Below are 17,457 nucleotides of genomic sequence, written 5' to 3'. Positions count from 1 at the left end.
CACTGCTGGATGATGTCTGAGCTGGTATTCAAACTCAGATGATCTGTGCCCCGAGTCTGTGACTCTGACCCACTGTCCAGTGCCCCCAACACTTCCCATCCTAGCACAAACAAGGTCATCTGTGTTGGGCAGCACAGAGTATACCGAAGAGACTGCTGAGGGGCTGGCCCAAGTCCACAGGGCTGCCCGGAGGCAGAGGGGTGAACCCTCAGTGCATCCCATTCACAGCACACCTGCTGGGAAGCTACACGGCTGATCCTCAGCATATAACACAGAGTTCTAGAAACATCCAGCCTGTCCCCCAATCACAGCTGCAATGAGGAGAATGTTCCTCTCTAGGTCTAATACAAGAGCATCCTTTCCTTTTTAAAGAAAAATATATAATCATAGAAATGGTACAATCTTTAAAATCAACCTACTAAATCGCAAGAGGCAAACAGGACCCAAATCAGAGATGCCTGACATTTGAACGTTTTGGTAGCAGTTTCGTAATTTATTAAACCCCTATTGCATGGCCAACTTTTCACACTAGTGGGAGATCTTTAAAAATTTTTGTCTAAACCATTCCTTTCAAATAGGAAAATGACTTATCCAATGCATTCTTCCTATAATCTGCAAAAGTACCTGTCCCTGCTCTGAAAACAGCTGTCCCAGTCTACCTGGGCTGGGATTAGAGAACCGTTTGCTGGATGAATGGGTCACGAATTGTCATTGCCTAAAACTCACATCAAGAAGACGACCATGAACCCTCAGCCCTCAGGCCTACAGCTGAAGGGATGTGTACGCCGTAGTGATGTTGCAGTGAACTCCTGCAATGGACTTTTCTTTCCCTTTTGCAGTATTGAAATGTGGCCACCAGAGGGCATCAGCAACCTAGTATGCTAGTGCACAGCAGGACACTATGCAACCACCCTTCACACGAACAATAAACACAGGGTTTCAATGAAAGGGCTGTTGTTTTCCAGGAATTAATGCTCCGGGATTTAAGCTTTGAGTGGTGCATTTTTTCCAAGACAAGAGGCCTGCCCATGTCACATGGTGCTCATGCCAGGCCTAGAAAACAGGGCTGCTGGCATTAGCAATACCAGTTCGAGGACACCAAAATATTTTCTTGGCCGCATTCCCTTTCATGGGACACTGAGCCAGGGTTCAACACTCTCTATATGTCAACCAAACTGTGAAGCAGTTAGACTTAAAATGAATTGGTCCTTTTTTTGTTATTGAGTTGTATGAGCTGCTTGTAAATTTTGGAGATTAATCCTTTGTCAGTTGCTTCATTTGCAAATATTTTCTCCCATTTAATTCAAAAAGAGTCATGTACCAAAATGTTCATTGCAGCTCTATTTACAATAACCAGGAGATGGAAGCAATCTAAGTGTCCATCATCGGATGAATGGATAAAGAAGATGTGGCACATATATACAATGGAATATTACTCAGCCATAAAAAGAAACGAAATTGAGTTATTTGTAGTGAGGTGGATGGACCTAGAGTCTGTCATACAGAGTGAAGTAAGTCAGAAAGAGAAAGACAAATACCGTATGCTAACACATATATATGGAATCTAAGAAAAAAAAATGTCATGAATAACCCACAGGTAAGATGGGAATAAAGACATAGACCTACTAGAGAATGGACTTGAGGACATGGGGAGGGGGAAGGGTAAGCTGTGACAAAGTGAGAGAGTGGCATGGACATATATACACTACCAAACGTAAAATAGATAGCTAGTGGGAAGCAGCTGCATGGCACAGGGAGATCAGCTCCATGCTTTGTGACCACCTAGAGGGGTGGGATAGGAAGGGTGGGAGGGAGGGAGACACAAGAGGGAAGAGATATGGGAACATATGTATATGTATAACTGATTCACTTTGTTATAAAGCAGAAACTAACACACCATTGTAAAGCAATTATACTCCAATAAAGATGTAAATAAATAAATAAATAAATAAATAAATAAATAAATAAAATAAAATGAATTGGTCCTACCACATTCCTTCTGCTTTACCAATCTCGAAATTATGGACCCTCAAGAGTTAACCAGACAGTGGCTCAGACGGAGAACTTAATACAGGTGTCTGGTTTGGTCAAAAACAATACAGTCTGTAGAACCTCCCAGAAAAAGAGTGGGAAGGAAACGGGAAATATAAAGGAGTAAAAGGAAGAAGCTGGGATGAGGGAGAGGAGTGGAAAGATAGAGCAAAGGAAAATTAGGTGACAGAAAAGGAGGGAATGTGTGACCAGCAGACAGGCAACAGGGAATAACCGGGACAGAGCAGAGAGACAGGGAGGGCTCGAGTTTTCTCCTAGAGATGGCTTGGGAAGATGGGCTTCAGGAAATGCCTGGGCATTTTACAGCATCCAAGTAAGGCTCATTCCTAGAAAGACCACTGTAGCAACCCAAGTGGCCCAGCAAAGGAAAAACAAAAAAGAGGCTGTTTAGCACAGAACTCTCCAACAGTGGGTCAAGTCTAGTCAAAGCTGAAGGACTACACGCCAGGGAATTGAAGAGAAATTCCTGAGGAACTGGAAAATGACCTGTAAGAGGCAATCTTCTCAACGTGGCCACACTTCCAGAGGGACCTCATCAAAACCTCTCAGTGCTCCATGATACTGGTCTTACATCCACAGTGACTCACAGATGGACAGGCATGATCATGACAGCGAGGTGAGTTACTGCTTAGTCACTCACTAACTCCAGTTCTTTTTCATGAGCTGTGGGTTTTGCTGGGTTTACTCAGTGTACACATACACACACACACACACACACACACACACACACACACACACACACACACGCCCCTATCTATCTATTCTGTACAAGGAATAGAGGAGTTGACAGCTAAAGACCCTGGGATGCTCTGGGTGGCGACTACATAACAGTACGTTCCTGACACCATCGCTAGACCTGTACATTGTTTAGAATTAGCAACTTCCTAGTATAACAAACTTTACCAAATCTCCCAGAAAATCTCAAAATCACAACTTGATAGTCTACTTAACAAACCAGCCCTGTGTCTGAGCCAGAGAAGTGAGAGATTTAGATAAAATGTTCACAGCACTCGTTACACCAGGGAAAGCCATCATCCAGCCCCTAGCTGATGGATTCATAACCCTGTGAGAAGTTGGGGGGATCCCTGTTTCTGAGAGGCTCTCCTCTTTCTTTCTGGATGGGCCGAGTGACAAAGTTTCCAGTCCTCAATCACAAACCCTATAAGGGCCTGTGAACATCCTTTCTTTAGGTATGTCAGAAACATCTTTTCCTGAGAGAGATATGACGACTTTTCACTTCACTGCCCAGTGAAAATATAGGGGGGAAAAAATGACTTTTTACTACCCAACATCTCTAGATTTTTCTGCATTATTTTATGTCACATTACTGAGATGTTTTCCAGATACTTCATTGGAAAACATGAGCTTCACAACTCGATCACTTCCTCATTAGCTTGTACCTCCTTATTTTAAATAAAGATGTACTTGGCTACTCTAAAAAGCAGCTTCTCCAGGAGAAAATCCAAAATCAGATCATGATATTCTAGACTGAGGTCAGCAAATTTTGGACATGGGTAAAATCCAGCCTCGTGCCTGTTTTTAGAAATAAAGTTGTACTGGAGCATGGTCATGTCCACTGGTTTACATATTATCTATGGCTGTTTGGTCACTAGACCAGCAGAGTAGCTGTCACTAAGTTTATGGACCTATACCCCATAAACTCTAAAATATTCATTTCTGTCCCTGTACAGAAAAGGTTTGCCAACCCATGTTCTAGATGGAATGTTACCTACGCAGCAATGATTATGTAATAATCCAAAGAAAATGGTGACCTCTTCCCTCGGCAGGGAATGATTCATCAAAAAATATTTTTCTCCCTAAAAATTCACCAAGAGTGATGGCACAATTGGGTTAAATATCCTGGAGCAGGTCCTCTGTAGTCAACGGTGCAACACAGTTCAACAACACTTTGAACGCATCCCTGTCATAAGTGAAATCAACATTTGATCAAATTGATTATATTTTAGACAAATATAAAAGACATGATTGAATATATGTAAAATAAAACATAAATCAACTCCTATACTGAAGACGGGGCATAAAGAGAGAGCACAAGGGTACTGACAAATTAACCCAAACTAAGAGCCAAGTGTCCGAGGTCACTGATGGGAAAGCTGACACGGATCACAGGAACCAGCTCTGCAGTGGGAGTCAGGATCACGGGCCAAGTTCATTATCATTATTCATTAATTACCATAACACGCACACTACCATTTATTGACTATTTTCTCTATGTACGGCACTATGTTACATACACTTTCTTTTTTTCAGTTCTTACAACTACATTATAAGGCAAGCTACATCATGCCCATTTTGCAGATGGGTAAATTCCACTTGAGAATGAGTGAGTCACCATCAGAAATCACAAGCCAAGAAGTAGATTGTAATGTCTCATTCCTCCTCTTGTCCCCCAGAACCACCCATTCTGGTGAGTCCTGCCTCAGCCACTGCCTCCCTGCAAGTCCCTGGTCAAGTCACTTAGTCTCTGTACTTCAATCACCTGAATTAGGACTTCTGTTAAATGGGTTGCTTGTATGTAAGTCTTTTTTTTTCTGGACTCTATCACTAGGTCCCAGTCGAGTACCAGTGTGATGCTCATCTCACTGAAGGGACTGAATAAACGCTTGCTGAGTCAAGGTGTGAGTGAAGGAACTCTGTTCCCCCCTGGGAAGATGTTTTCCCTTTCACGATAGTCTTTAATACTCCTTGCCTTTAAGTCCGGCACTTAAGTTGGATTTCCCTAATAAAGAACTAAAATGTATTAAAAGCATTCTATGTATAAACCTCCAGTATGGCACGGTAGGGCATACGAAGATGAATAAAACGGTTACCCAGCTAATATAGCACTAATAGCAACAGGGATGACCAGGCATTTATCCAATTGAGGGTAAAGGTGTATGGTTTATAGAGGTAAAATTTTCATAGGACCAAGATGACAGGGAGCTTATGTCCGTGAAAAATATAAAAGACTAGATAGAAATGCCATGTGAATAGATCTTGAAGGATATTTAGTACTGAAACTATCGGCTATCGATCCCATATCCAGAGAATCGGAGAACATGTGATACAGCGTAGTGTAAATTCATAGATAATTCACAAGTCCTTTTATCTTTGGTACTTTGGCACATCACACCGTTCTCTGTACCTAATTATGTTAATGAGGTGAATACCACGTTAAATTGTGTTCAGAGAATACAACTGGAGTAAGAGTGCAAATGCATAATGAGGTCCGGCCCCAAGAAAAGAAAACGCTGTGTCTAATCGGGAATTGAAACTCTCCCTACCAGGAGAAGCACGTGTTTCTGCTCAAGTGCTACCACCCAGTGTCTAGAGCAGTGGTCCTCACAAGGTGGTTCCTGGACCAGCTGCAATCGTGATCCCTTGGGAACTTGTCAGAAATGTAAGTTCTCGGGCCACACCCCAGACCTACTGAATCAGAACCTCTGGGGGTGGGCAATGTGTATTTTCATAAGCCCTCTAGGTTGTTCTGATACTCACTCAAATTTGAGAACTACTGGCCGGAAGGACTGTGCTGGATAAAATTCTGAGGGTGGGCTGGGCTCCATAGAAAATATTGGCATAGCAATAAGCCATGTCAGTCCGGGGCAAAGGAGGCAAGCACAGGCGCCAGTGACTATGATCCCTGCACAGATCAACAGTGGGCACCGAACATGCCCTGATCACTACCTTAATACCTGTGAAAATCGAGCAGTCCTGAACACAGTCACAGTAAGGAAGGCACGCCACACTGCAAAGTCTAGGAGAAGCACTTGCTGAGAGGGGGATGTTTTCTTAATAGATAATGATTAATCTTCCCAATAAATAAAAGAGACAGGAACAATGTTACTGGTTGTAAAAGATATAGGTGCTGAAACAGGTTATGATCTAGATGGCTTACTAGGTATTTATCCTTGGATTATATTAGGTTGACACAAGATAAAGCCAAATGTCATATGATGCTTAACTCGGATGAAACTACAAAGAGAGAGATGGTATTGACGGGATTAGAGCACAGATTACAGTCTCTCCTTTGGCCCTGAAGCAGCGAGGTGTGGAGTAGCACACAAAAACCCTATCGTTTCGGTCATTTTCTGATGTAGGCAATGGCTCCCCCGTCATCTGCCAGGTTTACTGACTGTCTCCTGAGTATCTGTTGTAAGGGTACTGGTGTGATATATCAAGGGTGGTGTGGCCAGATCACTCACATCAATTAGGGGTAAATAATCAGAACAGATGGCAAAACTGGAAAAGGGGCAGCTGGTCCTGGAAGAGGTCCAAGGCCTAGGCACAGCCCCGAAGTTACACACTATATTGGAGCTTTCCAAAAATTTACAACAGGACGTGTATTTTAAAGGTTTAGAGCACTTTCTTTCCAGTAGAGTTAAATGTGCTCTCTGTGGAACACACTTCCAATCTCCAGATAAACTGTTCCAAATCGAGCTCCATAATGAGCATCATTTGACAGAAGCATCCACTGGACACTGCAGGTTCTGAGCAAGAGTCAGGATATTTGTGGGCAGGCACCTCACTCTAGTTTATGATCGTGTCCCTCAGATGTGATTTCAGGTACAAGATTGCTATCTGCCCCAAATCATTCAAAATAACCTTAAGAGAGCCATCTATTAAGATACAGACATTTATAATAATAGTACACAATGACAGTACACAAGAAGTTGCACAACTGATGGATAAGAAATTATAACTTTGACAGAAAACACTATTTACCAACAAGTAGAAAGTGAAATTTGTTCACCATTTTGAAATCCTGAGAAATTACGAAAAGACAGAGAGAGAGAGAGAAAGAGACAGAAAAGAGAAAGATAGTAATTTTGTTTTTAAAAAGTGGGTATATGCAGATCTAAAAGATGGAAGTCGGTGAGATCAGATTGATGGAAGAACCCACAGTCCAAAACAGGAGCAGTAGAAAGTCACAGCAGAAAAAGTTTCAGGGCCAGAGGTGGGCCAAGAGGATAGGATGACAGGTGAACCAGGGATGCTCCAGCTTGGAGGCAGTGGATACAGGAAGCAGAAGATGGCCTGAGCAAGTACCACGGTGACTGCTTGGCACAGCACACATAGAGCAGCTGGATGGCCCAGCACTGCCCTGTCCCTTTGGTGCCGAGCAGTGACCAGCAAAGGCACTTGCAAGCAGGAAACGTGAGCGTGGGCAGGAAGCCATTGAGGAAGGTTTTCCATGACGGGGCATCACCAGGAGCCGGCCTGAACGACTGGCTCTCCCTGTCTGGCTGCATGTCCCAACCTTGCTTATGCTCAGTGAAGTCAGGACACAGTAAGTAAAAACAGCATCCACAGATGGCAACAGGGACACACAAATAGAAAGAGGAGCGGAAAACACAACCCAAGGATATCCGAGGGAGAAAGCACCAAACGGGAGATTTTCAACGTATACTTAATGCTCTCAAAGCTGACGGCAACCTCTCATGCATGAAATAGCCTGTTCTAAAAATGAAAAAAAAAAAAAATGCCAACTCAAAAGATGAACAGAATATCACAATGATCATAACAACTGACGAGAAAACAGTGAGCTGGAAGGCCCGGCTGAGGAATTCTTCCTGAAAAAAAAATGTAATGGCAAGAATGAGGAAGAAGAAGTAAGAGACACAGAAGACAAATGGAAGGGAGACCCATCCTCCGTTTCACAGTTTTTCCAAAACAAAGTAGAGAGGAACTAGCAGGACAGACTGGCAAAGACCTGGAGAAAGACACAAAATTCTTTAGAATAAAAGGTCCCACCTACTAAAAGAAATAAATGAAAAGAGACAACAAAGGAAAAACAGATATGTTTACCTGTAATGAGATGTTAAACCTCTGAAGGACAAAAGAGGCCATAAAAATGAGGGGTAAACAGCAGACTGGCGAAGAAAAATTGCAACACCCAACAAACAAATGAATGCTGAAAATTTTAAAGACTCACAAAAATTTAGAAGGAGGGCTTCTCTGGTGGCGCAGTGGTTGAGAGTCCGCCTGCTGATGCAGGGGACACAGGTTCGTGCCCCGGTCCGGGAAGATCCCACATGCCGCAGAGCGGCTGGGCCCGTGAGCCATGGCCGCTGAGCCTGCGCGTCCGGAGCCTGTGCTCCGCAACGGGAGAGGCCACAGCAGTGAGAGGCCCGCGTACCGCAGAAAAAAAGAAAAAAAAATTTAGAAGGAAAAGCTCAATGGAAAACTGGGCAAAGGATACAGAGAGCCATTCACAGGAGAGGAACTACAAAGGGCCACGTTCATCACCATCATAATCCACGAAGCACGACTTAAAACAAGTGGACACTTGACCTAGAAGATTGCCAAAAACTAAGCAGAGTGATAAAAGGAAATATTCAATGGCGACAAGGTAGGGAACACATAACCATAGTGTAGGAGAGGACATACTCTGTACCTTTTAGGGGGCCATGTACCAGTATCTCTTACATTGGAAAATGTGCATCTTCAGGATCCTGTAATTGCATTTCTAGGTTCTGTCCTGAGCTTAATAACTTTTATTAAGTGCTAGAAGCCCAACAAAGTTTTAAGTCACTACCTTCAATCCTCCTAAAAGCCTATAAGGTAGGTCATTACTAATGTTCTTGTTTTACAGATGGGGAACCTCAGTCACAGGGGGATCCAGGAGCATTTCTTAAATCAAATAGCAATAAATGGAAAAAACTGAGCCCAGGCAGTCTGACTCCACTGTCTGCTCTTAAACATACACTATTTTTAATCTAAGATATATTCTTATCTGTGTATGGAGCCATACACAGTATGTTTATTACAGCATCATTTATATGGCTGATAAAGTAAGAAAAAACAACTATCATCAGCAGAGAAACAGATACTTAACACAGCATACTATGGAATACTATTAGTATTTAAAAGAAGGGAGATATAGTTATGTGGAAAAGCATGGAAATTTTTTAATTCATATTGTAAAGTTTAAAAAAACTTAGTGCAGAATATGGAATATGCAGAATAATACTGCAGAATAACGATATTAAGATATCACTTTAATTAAGAAATATACGTGTGTGTAAATGCACAGAAAGAGGTAGCAAAGGTGAACAGATCAATCACATATGTTATAACATCATAACAGATGTTACCCAGAGGGAGGGGAGTCCAGTGGGATTTCAGGGCAGGAAGGAGGGTGGTTCAAAGGGCATTTCCATCTATGCGTATGTTTGCTAACTTAGATCAAGAATGTATTTACGTATTTCTCATGGATAATTAAACTAGGATCAAGGAAACATTTTCTTTAGCAGTGGTTATATACCAGCCATAAAGCACTTATAGCGATCTTATTTCATTCTACAATAACGTTATGTGATCATCAATATTTGATTATTATTAATCATAAAAAAAGGACAGTAAGATTCCATGTGTTTCAATAACTCAATGCAAATACCTTGATACCTGGAGAAGCTCAGATTTGAGCTCCAGTCTAGCACCAGCCATGCTGAGATGGAAAAAGGTGACTAGCAAGGTTGACAGGAGAGTTGAGAGGAAGAGGTCTGCAGGCTACCAAGGGCGCCCAGAGCCAGGCCTTACCACAGCGATCCCGGACCACCAGGTTCCGGCCTTCTTTCAGGTGGATGGTGAGGAGGTAGGCGAAAGGGTTGGGCAGGTTACTCAAGCCGTCGCCGGCTTCCCCGAGAGTCTGCACAGATGGAGAAGGCATTGAAGTCAGTTGTCTTAGGCCCAAGAAACAGAATGTCGGAAACACTTCTTCATTTAAGGAAAAAAGATGATCACTGTAATGGCGAATCTGTGAGCGTCATCCTCTGCTCCCACCCACCCATGTCGATGACATGGTTACACTGTTCTTTATCCTTCTCCCCAGCGGGATTCTATGAGAATTCATGACAATAGCTTCACAGTATTAACTTCCCAAGAAGAAGCAGGTAAGTTGCATGCCGACATCTGACATCCCCCTAAACTCACCCATGCCCTGCAGGATCCTTATCCTACAGCTCCCAGTGGAGGACCCAGAGAGGATATACAATACAGAAGTCCAGCTATGGGGCGGGGTCCCACGACCCTGGTCCACACCTCTCAGCTCGGATGTGCGATGTCTCCCTCCTCTTCTCCCCTCAGCCCACCAACCCCCATCAGTTCAGGTACACCTCCTGCACATGTAACAAAAACACTCCCATTCACAACTACTCAGCTGATCACCTACTAATCCATGTCCAGCCAACATGGGCCCCACACCTGGGTCCATATGGGAGACACTTCCTCTCTGCTCTCCTGCCTGTGGCATATTTTTCTTTCACTCCCTGGTCCCCATTATAGTGTTTCCTACACTTACTGATCACCCCGTTAGTGTCTCCAGTTTTATGAAACGAATCAACGTTCCACTTAACCAATCCTGTTTGAAGGCAGTTCTGTAAAACTGCCAGTGTTGGGATCAGAATTCCTGTTTAAAGTGCATGGTCCCGTATCTTCTACTGTCACCTTCTGCTGTCAAACAGAAGAGTGAATGTTTCTTAAAAACCATCACTCCTCAGACCAACACACCATACACACTCTCCCAAGGGAGCCTCCCTGTACTTAATGATCACGTTCATTCAGTGACAAAATAAGCCCACATCACCACCATCATTTACACACTATCAAAAATGAACACGTTGCTTTTATTCAAATACTCAATAAGTCTTCCACTTAGAACAACGCGGAAATTAAATGTGAAGAATGACATTAATTCAACATTATGGCTCGTTTTACTCACAGAAGTCACAGAACTTAAAGTTATGATTCCCACAGCCGCCGTAACTGTCACACGCCGTGTATACACACCGAGGAAGGAAAGTGATCACCATAAAGAAGCCAGGAAAGGCTACAGCAGTACAGGGGTACCGGGTTACAGCTGCTGAGGGACACATAACTTTGAGTATTCCTGACACTCTGCATGGAACTGAAGGTATTATTCACTGAGTAGAAGTTGCATTATTTTCAGCTTCTTTGTAAACCTAGTAACTACATCACTGAATTTTTCATTAAAAAAGTACAAGTAGTATTTTTCTTACAGGAATCCCTGGTATCTGTCATCATGAGATTTTTTTTTGATGTTCTCAACAAACAAAATCAAGCACTCTAATTTTTCTTTTTAAATTTTACTTTAAAAAATTGATACACAGTGAAATTGACTTTTTACATGTGTGTACAATGCGATGACTTTTTTACACATGTATATATTTGTGTAACTACCACCACTATTGGGGCATAAAACAGTTCCCCCAGAAAACTCCTGCATGCAATCCTACTGTTATCATATTGTTCCCTCACCCCTAATCCATGGCAGTCATTGACCTGTCCTCATCCTATAGCTTCATCTTTTTCCATGATGTCATATAAATGGAATACATGCAAACTTGACACTGGCTGACATCTTTCACTTGGCCCAATGCCTTTGAAATCCATTCAAGTTGGCAACTGTATAAATAGTTCTTTTTTTTTAATTACTGAATAGTATTCCATCATTATGAGTGTACCATAGTTTGTTTATCCATTAAGCACTGGTTTTAACCATTTTAAACAAATGTTTCCAAGGACGTACTCAGGAAAAGACAAATAATCTTGAATATCATCGATGCTGAGAAGTCTTAATATGACAAAACTCTCTAATTATACACAAACATTCAGAAACTCAGCATTAACATGTTGGCATGAGGCTAGTCATCTCTCACACAACTCTCACTGTTACCTTTTAGATAAGTGGGATTTGTGTGTGTTTCTGTGTGTGTGTGTGTGTGTGTGTGTGTATTTAATGACAGCAAATTTATATTGCTATTTCCATTTTATCTTGCTAAGGTGAAATTCATGGGAAGGTATGTAAATACATACAAGGTAATACATACAAGACTGCAAATGTATTAACATGAGGAGATACCAGAATGGATGGGTCAATTATTTAAAACAAAAAGAAAATCTCCTCTAGCCACCAAGGGTCTTAAGAACAAGACACTTATGTGAAAAAACATTTTCTTTCGTGTACACTAAATGTGATCTTGTACAAATATCACCTCCCACGTGGCCGTCTGAAGGATCTTAGCACGAAGAATTCACAGGAAGTTAAATAATAAGTGATGTAAACAATCACTGGCTGTTTAAACTTTACTGGAAGAAGACATAAACCCACATGCAGGAAAGCTAAATAAGAGTAACACATTGGCTGAGAAGATCACTTAAGATTTTCTTTGGGAAATACTCTATTCAAGTACATGAGTATAGCAAACGATATATATTGATGATACATATTTAGTTAATTACTTAACCCACATCTATTTCTAAGAATGTGAATACTCAGGAAGAGCATACTCACAGACACAAATACCTACAGGGGAAAGGAAGCAGCAAAAGGAGCAAAGGGGATCAGATGGCTAGACAGACCATTAAGCGATGCTTGGATACAGTGATAGAAGTAAAACAACTCACATGACAATCAGAGGTCAAAATTAGAACGCCCGTTCAGAAAAATTCAGGTCTACCAAATGGCTGAGTTTACTCGTAATCAAATTTTTTTCAATACATCTTTATTGGAGTATAATTGTTTCACAATGCTGTGTTAGTTTCTGTTATACAACAATGTGAATAAGGCATATGTATACATATATCCCCAGATCCCCTCCCTCTTTTTTTTTTTTTTTTTTTGTGGTACGTGGGCCTCTCACTGTTGTGGCCTTTCCCGCTGCGGAGCACAGGCTCTAGACACGCAGGCCCAGCGGCCATGGCTCATGGGCCCAGCCGCTCCGCGACATGTGGGATCTTCCCGGACCGGGGCACGAACCCGTGTCCCCTGCATCGGCAGGTGGACTCTCAACCACTGTGCCACCAGGGAAGCCCTATCCCCTCCCTCTTGAGCCTCCCGCACACCCTCCCTATCCCACCCCTCTAGGTGGTCACAAAGCACCGAGCTGATCTCCCTGTGCTACGCAGCTGCTTCCCACCAGCTACCTATTTTACATTTGAGAGTGTATATATGTCAGTGCTACTCTCACTTTGCTGCAGCTTCCACCTCCCCCACCATGTCCTCAAGTCCATTCTCTACGTCTGTGTCTTTATTCCTGTCCTGCCCCTAGGTTCATCAGAACCATTTTTTTTTTTTTTACATTCCACATATATGTGTTAGCATATGGTATTTGTTATTCTCTCTCTGACTTACTTCACTCTGTATGCCAGTCTCTAGGTCCATCCACCTCACTACAAATAACTCAATTTCGTTTCTTTTTATGGCTGAGTAATATTCCATTGTGTATATGTGCCACATCTTCTTTACTCATTCATCTGTCAATGGACACTTAGGTTGCTTCCATGTCCTGGCTATTGTAAATAGTGCTGCAATGAACATTGTGACACATGTCTCTTTTTGAATTATGGCATTCGTAGGGTATATGCCCAGTAGTGGGATTGCTGGGTCATATGGTAGTTCTATTTTTAGTTTCTTAAGGAACCTCCATACTGTTCTCCATAGTGGCTGTATCAATTTACATTCCCACAACAGTGCAAGAGGGTTCCCTTTTCACCACACCCTTTCCAGCATTTATTGTTGCTAGATTTTCTGATAATGGTCATTCTGACCAGTGTGAGGTGATACTTCATAGTTTTGATTTGTATTTCTCTAATAATTAGCGATGTTGAGCATCTTCTCATGTGCCTCTTCGCAACCTGTATGTCTTCTTTGGTGAAATGTCTATTTAGGTCTTCTGACCATTTTTTAATTGGGTTGTTTGTTTTTTTGATATTGAGCTCCATGAGCTGTTTGTATATTTTGGAGATTAATCCTTTGTCAGTTGCTTCATTTGCAAATATTTTCTCCCATTCTGAGGGTTGTCCTTTTGTCTTGTTTATGGTTTCCTTGGCTGTGAAAAAGCTTTTAAGTTCAATTAGGTCACATTTGTTTATTTTTGTTCTTATTTTCATTACTCTAGGAGGTGGGTCAAAAAAAATTTTTGCTGTGGTTTATGTCAAAGAGTGTTTTTCCTGTTTTCCTCTAAGAGTTTTATTGTGTCTGGACTTACATTTAGGTCTTTAATCCATTTTGAGTTTATTTTTGTGTATGGTGTTAGGTAGTGTTCTAATTTCATTCTTTTACATGTAGCTGTCCAGTTTTCCCAGCACCACTTATTGCAGATGCTGTCTTTTCTCCACTGTATATTCTTGCCTCCTTTGTTGTAAATTAGGTGTCCATATGTGTGTGGGTTTATCTCTGGGCATTCTATCCTATCTCATTTATCTATATTTCTGTTTTTGTGCCAGTACCATACTGTATTGATTACTGTATCTTTGTAGTATAGTTTGAAGTCGGGGAGCCTGATTCCTCTAGCTCCATTTCTCTTTCTCAAGATTGCTTTGGCTATTCGGGATCTTTTTTTTTAATTTTTATTTATTTTTTTTCATCTTTATTGGAGTATAATTGCTTTACAATGGTGTGTTAGTTTCTGCTTTATAACAAAGTGAATCAGTTACACATATACATATGTTCCCATATCTCTTCCCTCTTGCGTCTCCCTCCCTCCCACCCTCCCTATCCCACCCCTCTAGGTGGTCACAAAGCACCGAGCTGATCTCCCTGTGCTATGCGGCTGCTTCCCACTAGCTATCTATTTTACGTTTGGTAGTGTATACATGTTCATGTCACTCTCTCGCTTTGTCCCAGCTTACCCTTCCCCCTCCCCATATCCTCAAGTCCATTCTCTAGTAGGTCTGTGTCTTTATTCCTGTCAGGGTCTTTTTTGTTTCCATACGAATTGTAAAATTTTTTGTTCTAATACTGTGAAGAACGTCGTTGGTAGTTTGATAGGGATTGCACTGAATCTGTAGATTGCTTTGGGTAGTAGAGTCATTTTCACAATATTGATTCTTCCAATCCAACAGCATGGTATATTTCTCCATCTGTTTGTCATCTTTGATTTATTTCTTCAGTGTTTTACAGTTTTCTGAGTACAAGTCTTTTGCCTCCTTAGGTAGGTTTATTCCTAGATATTTTACTCCTTTTGTTGCAGTGGTAAATGGGATTGTTCCCTTAATTTCTCCTTCTGATTTTTCGTTGTTAGTGTATAGGAATGCAAGAGATTTCTGTGCATTAATTTTGTAACCTGCAACTTTACCAAACTCATTGATTAGTTCTAGCAGTTTTCTGATTGCATCTTTAGGATTTTCTATGTAAGGTAACATGTCATCTGCAAACACTGACAGTTTTACATCTTCTTTTCTGATTTGTATTCCTTTTATTTCTTTTTCTTCTCTGACTGCCTTGCCTAGGACTTCCAAAACTATGTTGAATAAGAGTGGTGAGAGTGGACATCCTTGTCTTGTTCCTGATATTAGCGGAAATGCTTTCAGTTTTTCACCATTGAGTACAATGTTTGCTGTGGGTTTGTCATATATGGCCTTTATTATGTTGAAGTAGGTTCCCTCTATGCCCATTTTCTGGAGAGTTTTTATCATAAATGGGTGTTGAATTTTGTCAAAAGCTATTTCTGCACGTATTGAGATGATCATATGGTTTTATTACTTAATTTGTTAATATGGTGTATCACATGGATTGCTTTGCATATACTGAAGAATCCTGGCACCCCTGGGATAAATCCCACTAGATCATTGTGTATGATCCTTTTAATATGTTGTTGGATTCTGTTTGCTAGTATTTTGTTGAGGATTTCTACATCTATGCTCATCAGTGATATTGGTTTATAATTTTCTTTTTTGTGACATCTTTTCCTGGTTTTAGTATCAGGGTGATGGTGGCTTCATATAATGAATTTGGGAATGCTTCTCCCTCTGAAATTTTTTGGAAGAGTTTGAGAAGGATTGGTGTTAGCTCTTCTCTAAATATTTGATAGAATTCACCTGTGAAGCCATCTGGTCCTGGACTTTTCTTTGCTGGAAGGTTTTTAATTATAGTTTCAATTTCATTACTTGTGATTGGTCTGTTTATATTTTCTAATTCTTCCTGGTTCCATCTTGGAAAATTGTAACTTTCTAAGAATTTGTCCATTTCTTTGTGATTGTCCATTTTATTGGCATATAGTAGTTTGTAGTAGTCTCTTATAATCCTTTGTATTTCTGTGTGCCAGTTGTGTTTTCTCCTTTTTCGTTTCTAATTTTATTGATTTGCGTCCTCTCTCTTTTTTTCCTTGATGGGTCTGGCTAAGGGTATATCAATTTTGTTTATCTTCTCAAAGAACCAGCTTTTAGTTTTATTGATCTTTGCTATTGTTTCCTACATTTCTTTTTCATTTATTTCTGATCTGGTCTTTATGATTTCTTTCCTTCTACTGACTTGGAGGTTTTTTTTGTTCTTCTTTCTCTAGTTGCTTTAGGTGTAGTGTTAGATTGTTTATTTGAGATTTTTCTTGTTTCTTGACGTGAGATTGAATTCCTATAAACTTCCCTTTTAGAACTGCTTTTGCTGCATTCCATAGGTTTTGGGTTGTCATTTGTTTTCGTTGTCATTTGTTTCTATTTATTTTTTAATTTCTTCTTTGATTTCTTCAGTGATCTATTGGTTATTTAGTAGCATACTCTTTAGCCTCCATGTATTTCTTTTTTACTGTTTTTTTTTTTCCCTGTAATTGATTTCCACTGTGGTCCAAAAAGATGCTTGATATGATTTCAATTTTCTTAAATTTTCTGAGACTTGAGTTGTGACCAAAGATGTGACCTATCCTAGAGAATGTTCCATGTGCACTTGAGGAGAAAGTGTATTCTGCCCCTTTCGGGTGGAACGTTCTATAAATTATCAATTAAATCTATCAGGTCTATTGTGTCATTTAAAGCTTGTGTTTTCTCATTTATTTTCTGTTTGCATGATCTGTCCATTTGTGTAAGTGGAGTATTAAAGTCCCCTACTATTATTGTGTTACTGTCGTTTTCCCCTTTCATGGTTGTTAGCATTTGCCTTATGTGTTGAGGTGCTCCTATGCTGGGTGCATAAACATATATAATTGTTATATCTTCTTCTTGGATTGATCCCTTGATCATTATGTAGTGTCCTTCCTTATCTCTTGTAACAGTCTTTATTTTAAAGTATATTTTATCTGATACAAGTATTGCTACTCCAGATTTCTTTTGATCTTCATTCGCATGGTATATCTTTCCCCATCCCTTCACTTCAGTCTGTATGTGTCACTAGGTCTGAAGTGGGTCTCTTGTAGACAGCATATATATGGGGCTTGTTTTTGTAACCATTCAGCCAATCTGTGTCTTTTGGTTGGGGCATTTAATACATTTACATGCAAGGTTATTATTGATATGTATGTTCCTATTACCATTTTCTTAATTGTTTGGGGTTTGTTTTTGTGGGTCGTTTTCTTCTCTTGTGTTTCCTGCCTAGAGAAGTTTCTTTAGCATTTGTTGTAAAGCTGGTTTGGTGGTGCTGAATTCTCTTAGCTTTTGCTTACCTGAAAAGCT

The 17,457-nt window shown here is 40.7% G+C and overlaps 1 protein-coding gene across 1 annotated transcript in view; it reads right to left on the bottom strand.

Annotated features, from left to right (window-relative positions):
* MCTP2 (multiple C2 and transmembrane domain containing 2) overlaps positions 1 to 17,457 on the bottom strand; it is a 248,854-nt gene that overhangs the window by 158,652 nt on the left and 72,745 nt on the right. The window contains exon 3 of the mRNA XM_030873171.3: positions 9,595 to 9,703. Coding sequence (XP_030729031.2) covers positions 9,595 to 9,703 — 109 coding nt within the window. The remainder of the gene's footprint in view (positions 1 to 9,594; positions 9,704 to 17,457) is intronic.

The sequence above is a fragment of the Globicephala melas genome, chromosome 2 (genome assembly GCF_963455315.2).
Source record: "Globicephala melas chromosome 2, mGloMel1.2, whole genome shotgun sequence".
NCBI classification, from domain to species: domain Eukaryota; kingdom Metazoa; phylum Chordata; class Mammalia; order Artiodactyla; family Delphinidae; genus Globicephala; species Globicephala melas.
This window is presented reverse-complemented; position numbering and strand designations above follow the sequence as displayed.